Source organism: Canis lupus, chromosome 8, assembly GCF_003254725.2.
Source record: "Canis lupus dingo isolate Sandy chromosome 8, ASM325472v2, whole genome shotgun sequence".
In the NCBI taxonomy this organism is placed as follows: Eukaryota; Metazoa; Chordata; class Mammalia; order Carnivora; family Canidae; genus Canis; species Canis lupus.
In genome coordinates, this window is record NC_064250.1 from 14579695 (window position 1) to 14589078 (window position 9384).

The 9384-nt window shown below is 34.1% G+C and overlaps 1 protein-coding gene across 2 annotated transcripts in view; it reads left to right on the forward strand.

Moving 5' to 3' along the window:
- The window catches only part of BRMS1L (BRMS1 like transcriptional repressor), a 70933-nt gene extending 63149 nt beyond the window's left edge, over window positions 1-7784 (forward strand). The window contains exon 10 of one of the 2 annotated variants that reach the window (XM_049113053.1): window positions 6836-7784. In XM_049113053.1, the coding sequence (XP_048969010.1) occupies window positions 6836-6917 (82 nt within the window). In that variant the 3' untranslated portion in view covers window positions 6918-7784. The remainder of the gene's footprint in view (window positions 1-6835) is intronic. The other variant, XM_049113054.1, reaches the window with a different exon arrangement.
- The last annotated feature ends 1600 nt before the right edge of the window (window positions 7785-9384 follow it).

The following is a 9384-nucleotide window of genomic DNA, read 5'->3' on the forward strand; positions in this document are numbered from 1 at the left end:
GCTAACATCATACTTAATGGGCAAAGAATTAATGCACTCATTCTAAAATCAGGGACAAAGAAAGGATGTACGTTTCATCATTTTTATTCAATATAATTTTGAATTATATTGAAGATACTTGCCAGTGCAAGAGGAAGAAAAGGCATCTAGACTAGAAAGGAAGAAGTAAAACTGCATTTTTTGGCAGATGACATGCTGAAAACCTTGTGGATTCTACAAATATGATGCTAAATGTGACTATCAAGTTTGCAGAACATAAGCTATTCAATTATTTTATGTTATAATATACTAAATAACATGTATTATATCATGTGCTATATATTATAATTAATTGTATTTCTATACACTAGCGATGAACAATTAGAAATTGAAATAAATAATTTTTATATAGCATAAAATATAAAATACCTAGGAATAAATCTAACAAAAGATGTATAACACCTATAAGCTGGAAAACTACAAAAATATTACTAAGTGAGTTAAAGACCAAAATAAATGAAGAGGTGTACCCTGTTATGCATGGGAAGGCTCAATATTGTTAAGATGTCAAGTATCCCCAAATTGATCTATAGATTCAGTGCAATCTCAATAAAAATCTTAGCAAATTTTATTATAGAAATTAATGAGTTGCTCTTAAGGTTCATATGGAAATGCAAAGGATATACAATAGTAAAACAATTTTGAAAAAAAACAAAACAAAAACAAAATTCATGGGCTAATATGACTTTTGTTCAAAGCTTATTATAGAGTTACAGTAATCAAGACGGTATGATCTTTGGGGTAAAGAGAGATGAATAAATCAATTTAACAGAGTAAGAAGTCCAGAAATATATATCCACATTATTAAGACAATTGGTTTTTGACAAAGATGCAAATGTAATTCAGTGGTGAAAAATCTTTTAAACAAATGGTTCTGGAATAATTAGGTATCTATATGCAAAAAATAAACTTTCATCAATACTTTATACCATGTATAAAAATAAACTCAAGATAGATATAAATCTTGAGGCATGTGGGAGGCTCAGTTGGTTAAGCATCTGACTCTTGATTTCAGCTCAGGTCAGGATCTCAGGTTGTGAGATTGAGCCCTGGGTCAGGCTCCACGCTGGGCTGGGGGCCTGCTTAAGATTCTCTCTCCTGGGTGAAAGACCTAAATGTGAGACAAGAATCCATCAAAATCCTAGAGGAGAACATGGGCAGCAACCTCTTTGATCTTAGCTGTAGCAACTTTTTGCTAGACACACCTCCAGAGGCAAGGGAAACAAAAGCAAATATGAACTATTAGGATTTCATCAGGATAAAAAGCTTTTGCACAGTAAAGGAAGCAGTCAACAAAACTGAAAGGCAACAACAGAATGGGAGAAAATGTTAGCAAATGGCATATCAGGTTAAGAGCTAGAATCCAAAATCTAGAAACTTGACACTCAAAAAAATAAAAAATCTAGTCAAGAAGTGGGAAGATGGCATGAATAGACATTTCTCCAAAAAAAGACATACAAATGACAGACACATGAAAAAAAATGCTCAACATTACTTATCATCAGGGAAATACAAATCAAAACCACAATGAGATACTGCCTCACACCAGGCATAATGGCTAAAATTAACAACTCAGGAAACAACAAATGTTGGTGAAAATGCAGAGAAAGGGAAACCCTCTTACATTGTTGGTGGGAATGCAAACTGGTGTAGCCACTCTAGAAAACAGTATGGAGGTTCCTCAAAAAGTTAAAAATAGAAATACCCTACTATCCAGCAATTGCCCTACTAGTTATTTATCCAAAGGATACAAAAATAGTGTTTTGAAAGGACACTTGCACCCAATAGCAGTGATGTCCACAATGGCCAAAATATGGAAAGAGCCTGGATGTCCGTCAACAGATAAATGGATAAAGAAGATGTAAATATATATACAATGGAATGTTACTCAGCCATCAAAAAGAATGAAATCTTTGCCAAAAATCAAGATTTTTAAGAGGGTATTACGCTAAGTGAAAATAAGTCAATGAGAGAAAGACAAATACCATATGATTTCACTCATGTGGAATTTAAGAAACGAAACAGATGAACATAGAGGAAGAGAAGGAAAGAGAAGGAAAAATAAAATAAGATAAAAACAAAGAGAGGTAAACTCTAAGAGGCTCTTAACTATAGGGAACTGAGGGATGTTGCAGGGCAGATAAGTGGGTGGATGGGGTAGTTGGATAATGGGCCTTAAGGAGGACAGTTGATGTAATGAGAACTAAGTATTATATGCAACCGATGAATCACTAATACACCCACTGAAACTAATAATACATTATATGTTAACTAATGTGAATTAAAAAAAAAGAAGATTCTCTATCTCCCTCTCCCTCTGTCCCTCCCCCTCTTCCTAAAAGAAAAGGTATAGATCTTATGTAAAATCTAAAATTATAAAATTGCTAGAAGAAAATATACAATAAAATCTCTGTGACTGTGGCTTTTGCAAAGATTTCATGCATATTAAAACAATCTGGAAGAAACCTTGACAAATTGGACATCATTAAGATTAGAAACTGCTTTACAAAGACACTATAAAAGAATGAAAAGAGAAACCAAAGACTGGGAGAAAATATTTGCAAAGCATACATCTGATAAAAGATACATAATCCAATTTAAAAACAAGCAAAAGATTTGAACAGACATCACCAAAAATATGTAAGATATCAAATAAACACATTAAAAGATGCTCAACATAATTATTCATCAAGGAAATGCAAGTTAAAACCACAATGAATACCACCACACACCTTTTAGAATGTTTAGAATGAAAAAGACTGACCTCATCAAGAGTTGATGAAGATTCAGGGGAACCAGAACTGATATATGTGAAATGGGAATATAGGTGAGTACAACTAGTTTGGCAACTGGTTAGGCAGTTTAACATAGCCTTATCATATAATGGTCATCTGATCATCATCAGATGATCATATCTAGTCATTTTACTCCTAGGTGTTTACCCAAGAGAAAAGAGATCTTATGTCTATACATAAGGATGTTCTTAGCAGCTTTGCTTATTAAGGCCCCAAAATGCAAACAATCCAGGTATCCCTCAATAGGTGAATAGATAAATTGTGTTATATCTATGCAGTGGAATACTACTCAAAAATAAAAGGGAATGATGAGTACAACAACACAGATGAATCTCTAAATAATGCTGAGTGAAAGAAGCAAGACATAAATAATAACACCTATGTAAAATTCTAGGAAGTGCAAAGAAATTTAAAGTGATATAGTGTATTGATGAACAGTAAGAGAAGGGAAGGAAAAATGAAATAAGATGAAAACAGAGAGGGAGGCAAACCATAAGAGACTCATAACTATAGGAAACAAACGGAGGGTTGCTGGAGGGGAGGTGGGTAGAGGGATGGGTAACTGGGAGATGGCATTAAGGAGGTCACTTGATATAGTGAGCACTGGATGTTATATGCAAGTGATGAACCACTAAATACTACCCCTGAAATAATACACTATATGTTAACTAACCTGAATTTAAAATAAAATCGAAAAAAAAAAAAAAGTGATACAGTTCAGATCCTTGGTTGCCTGGGGATGAGGGAGGTAGGGCTAGTGAGGGAAGGAATAGACAATACAAGTAGGAATGAGGAAAAGTTGTGCATGCCTATATACATATTTTAAAACTTGCACATACATAATCAGTTTATTGTATTGTATGGCAATAATTCTCAAATAGAGGTTCTTTTTCTTCCTCCCAGAAGATGCTGTATATTCATTTGTTATTTGTTCAACAGGTAATGGGTTGTGATTATGATAAAAATCCTTGGCATATGTTTTTGAGCTAATTTTTATATGTAAAATGTTAGTTTAGGAGACACAAAAGTTTACAAGACCATTTTTTTTTTCAATATTTCCCTTCGAGTAGAATACACAGTCTTACTATGCAATTATCTTTTGGATATTATCCATGGAGTGTTAGCCAAGCGTTCTAGACCAACAACAATTTTCAGAATCTTTTTTCTTTCACTGTTATATAAATAACAGTGATAAACACTTTCCAATGTTCACTTTGACAGAATGTGAAGACCTGAAATTGGTTCATTATCTTTTCTGACTTGTCTCCTTTCACATCCTCAGCAGGCAGTGTGCATGTCACAGAATTCTAAAAAACTGTGTACATTGAGGTGGTATTTGGGCTGTTTGGGTTCCTGGCAATCCCATGATGTTTTCATTCACGCACAAAGGGGGCTTTTAGAAAGAAACTGAAGATTTGTTTCCTATGAAGTAATTGTTTCTTTTTTCTTTGATGCAAATAACATTTTTTGAAGCTCAGGGCACAGAATGTACTTGTGAATGTTAAGTGTTTGAGAGCCCTGGAAATTCTGGGTAACAGAGATGTATGAAATTTATCTTTGAGGGATAATGAAAATTTGGGAGATTCCCTTCCCCTCAACTGGCTGGTTTCTAGTTTTGGGTTAAAGAGGAGTCCAGGGATTGAGTCTTCATTTAAAGATTGTTCTCCAACTTTCATAAGTGGTGCGTTTCAGTCGTAAAGGAGTGAAATCAACCTCCTCACAATATGTTTTGCTTCTATTCTAATCTGGTTTCCCTCAATTGCTGGTTTCCTCGAATTTCAGCTAAACTATATGATAGCTGACATGGAATCTAAAATAATTGTATTGGTCATTGTGTTGCATTTCAAGAATGCAGGCATGAAAGAGGTCTCTAAAGGTATTAACAGGGTAATGGATACATAGCTGTCAATGGACATTACTTTTCTCTTTCTTTCCCTGTAGTCAATCATGTACATTCATGGCTCATAATAAGCAAATGTGACTGATACTTCTAGGTAGAGTCAATCAAGGAAGCTAGTTAGAGGCAGGTAGTCTTTCACTTTCTAAGACAGCTATTAAATGTCTCTACATTTCAGATGTCAATTGACATCTTTACATTTGTTTGCTTTTTATTTTTTTTCCAAAATTGGAGTTCAGATTATGTAACCTAAGACCTTGCACAATACTCATTAAATTATTTTATTCATGGAAATTATACAAATGTGTGTGTGTGTTGTGTATATTATATATATATATACACACACACATATGTTTTAAAACAATTGCTCTGGTAGAAACCTATAAAAAATGCAACATAAATTTTATCAATTAGGGCACCTGGGTGGCTCAGTGGTTGAGCATCTGCCGTTGGCTCAGGTTGTGATCCCAGGGTCCTGGGATCCAATCCCACATCAGGCTCTCTGCAGAGAGCCTGCTTCTCCCTCTGCCTCTCTCTGTGTGTCTCTCATGAATAAAAAAATAAAATCTTTAAAAAATTTTTATCAATTATATTCTGTAACATATTTTTCAAGTCATAAAATGCTTGGTAATTTGATTTTCATATATTTTGCTTTATTTTTGCTCTTGGCTAGAATGATCCAGATACTTGAAATATCTGTGGCTCTTTTCTTTTAAATTGCAAAGCATTTCGAAACATCTACTTTGAATATTATCAGAGTTCAGTGCTACAGATAAGAAAAAAAGACCAAACTAATAACTACCTAAAGTTTAATAAAAAGTCAAATTATATATAAGGTATATGTGTATCTCTTAAACATTTTTGAATCTAATTTAGTCTGGGATCTTATAACTTTTCACCTGGATGCTTGAGATATCCTTTATTTGATTCTTTTTGTGCTCAAACTATACAGTGGGTCCAGTGATTCCCAGTCCCTGGTGTTCATGTCCTGTATAATCCGCTTCCCTTGAATGTGAGCAAGACCTGTGGCTTGCTTCTATTCTAGCCTGTAGAAGATAGGAAAGGTGAAGGGATTTTTCAGATGTGATTAAGGTTCTGAATCAATTGTTTGCAAAATCAACTGATAATCAAGATTATCCTGGGTGGTCCTGATTTATTCACGTAAGAGCCCTTTAAAAATGAGGGTCTTGGCCTTCCCTAAGGTAAGACACTCTCTCCTTTGTTGGCTTTGAATAAATAGATTTGACAAAGCAAGTGGTCATACTGGAGAAGCCTGTGTGGCAAAGAACTGTGAATGACATTTTAGGAGTTGAGGGTGACCTTCAGGAAGAAGCTAAAACCTTCAGTCCTGTGGCTGCAAGAAAGTGAATTCTGCCAACAGCATAAGGAAGCTTGGAAGTGGGTCTTCCCTGGTTGAAACTTTGATGACTCAGCTAGTGCTTAGATTGCAATTTGGTGAGGCCTGGAAGCAGAAGACTCAGGCTAAGCTCAGCTTCTGACCTATCAAAACTGTGAGATAATAAATTGTGTTGTTTTAAGTTGCTAAGTCTGTGGTAACTTGTTACACAGAGCTAGGAAACTCATAGAGTTCCCTCATCTCTAATTTCTTCTAATTTTTCTTTCCTGCTTCATTCATTCTGAATGAACATTTTGATAGGATTTCTCCTCTGCTTAAAATCCTACAGTAGCTTCCTAATGGCCTAAAAGATGAGGTCTAAACTTCCCATGTGTATCAAGAGTCTTCATGATTTGCACTCACCAGACTTTTCCTCTCCTCATGCTTTCCCCTTGTGTACACCTTGTGCCTTTATAATGGAAACCATGGTGTATCAAACACTCTTTCACTACTGTTCCTTTGTATATGTCCTTTGCCTTTGATCACCTTATCCCCTCCACCCTTTGGTAGGCATTAGGGTTGTTCCCCAGTATTCCTATTCTCTTACTCCTGGGTAAAGTGTATGATGGCACTTCTCTTCCCCATCAGAGCTAGGTGTAACCATGTGACTTGCTTGGGCAAATGAAAAGAGAGCAGAGGTGACATGTGTTGTAGGTAGAGACTTGGAGAGCCAGTGCATTATTTACAACATCTCCTTTTCTTGCTTAGAGCAACTGGTGATGCTCCAGATGGTGGAAGCGCTGTCAGTCTGGGTCCCAGAGTGAGAAGACATGAAGAGACCCCAAGCTAATCTGATGGGTTTTGAGAACAGCTATAAATCTTTGTTACAAATCAACACGATTTGGGAGGTCTTTGGGTTCTGTGGTCTGTCTTACCTTATACTGACTGATCCATCACTTTTGTGGACATACACATCCTATAGGACTCCACTCAAATGTCTGGCCTGTCTAGGTGGAGTGAAAAGGCTTTCTTCTCTGTGTTCCAACAAATCTTAAATATACCTCTTTATCTCTTTGGTATCTATCTCATAGATTGCTGTAAAGATTACTTGAGTAAATATACAAGGTGATTATTAACAATGACTGGCACACCGTAAGTGCTCAAAAACGATTAGCTGTTATTATTATTATTAATTATTATTATTATTATTATTTTATGGTACTTCTCTTGTTTTATTACAATTACCTTTTAAATGTTTGTGTTCTTTTAGATTGTGCTCATTCGGAGGGCAAGTATTATGTCCTCTTTTATCATTGTATCATAGACGCCTGGTCCAGTGCCTAGACATAATAAATGTATAGTTGACATTTACCAGAAATTCCTATTTCTAAGTTTCTTCATATAGAATTGTTATGCTAATATGGGTATTTTGTTACCAAAAATTTTAGACAGTGTGAATAAGAAAGTTGTGTTTTTCATAGCTGTTGAACAATGAGGAACAGTTACTAGACTACACTGAAGATTTTAGTAAACTTGAATTCAGTTTTTGACCTTGGACAAGTTATTTAACCCTTTAAGCTTCTTCTTATTCCTCATTTGTAAAATGGATACCTACCTACCTCATTTGATTGTTATAAGGAATTAATTAAGTAATTTTTGCAAAATAATACAGTACTAGGCACATAGGGAAACATTTATTTATTGTGATTTTTTTAATTGCTTGACTTACATATATTGTGAAATAATTACCACAATAACTTTTGTTAGCATCTGTCATTTAGTTACAATAAAAAAAGCCAAAAAAGAAAAAAATTTGTTGTTTGTTGTTATTGGTTTTTGTTTTCACCTTTGGCTTTTTTCCAGCTTGCTTGAACTATTTGCTTCGGTGTCTGTTTACTAAAGTAGAGGTCTAATACTTTCCCCTTTATTTTTCATAGAAATGATTGGATAATTAATCATTTTTACCACATCCCTTGAGTTTCACACTCTGATTGCAAGTAATATGAAATAATATTGTGTATATTTAACCATTTGAATTAAAAATAACACCAAATGTTTCTACCATAATTGTATAAGAAATTCACTAATGTACTTAGCATTCTCAATGTAATAAAATTCTACAAAGAAAACTGTGCTGTCCAAAGAGATGTTAGAAGTGAAAAGCACATCTTACATATCTTTCCTGCCAATATCACAATTACATCGTTTCTATCTCAAAGAACCAAGTATTATCTGTATTAAATCTAGATATACCATTTTTTACAGATCCTTGCATCCTTAAAGGTAGCTGCCAAAAATACTCTCAATGGGTAATCTTTAACTCATTCTAGAAAGCCTGTTCAATTCTTTTCAAATGAAATTGCAATCTAGTTAAAACTAAGTGTCCCTTTAGAAACAGAATAGAAGAGTGAAGATTAAAAAAGAAAACGGTCCCAAAATGTGACTCATTCCTCTGGTTTGAGGTTTTAAAGAGACATGCAAGGGAGAGCAGAATATAGATTTTCATTTCGTGGTGAGTAAAAAATTACCTTAGTGGTAAAGTGGATACCGTTTTGCATGAAATACTGCAATTTCTTGAAAGAGTAATCTAAAAACTTATTTGGATTGTTGTTAGCAAAGTTCACACCAAGTTTCTTCAAAACATACCTCCTAATCTTTTCCCAGACTTCTCACAGAACTATAATGGCAGAATGAAGAAAATATTTTGATACTAGAAAATATTTTTTCTGCATTGTAATGAAACCTCCGATTATCATAGTCCATTATTCTAGCAAGGTTTATGTTGTGAACTCTTAGTCTTTTCATATACCATGTTCCAAAATTAATTGCAGTACTCTGAAATATAAATTGTGGTGAATGAGCATTCAGAATTGATTTCTTATAAAATGTTTTAAAAGTTAGAAGTATCCTTAAATGGTTGGGCCAGTTTTTAATCTACCTAACTTTTAGAAGAAATCGAAATGCTTTGTTTCACCACCTCTTACAACATTTCTGTGACACAGATTTTCTTTTTGTAAAGTAGGAATAGAGTTTATTGGTACCATAACCAAACGTGATACAGTGGATATATGAAAAATATGAATCTTATAAATTCTTAACTAAAATGATTTGGTGAAAGCTGTTTTGTTTATGGATCTGTTATTTTCATACCAGAAATTTCCAGATTAGAAAATTCATATGTAGAATTGGTAATTATATATTTATTTGAATACATAATAGCACTTGATTATAGTGCCACTGTCACCAATATATTCTGATGTCATAAAGGTTAATATCAAATATTTAAGAATCTAACTTTTAGGAAGTAATGATGTGAT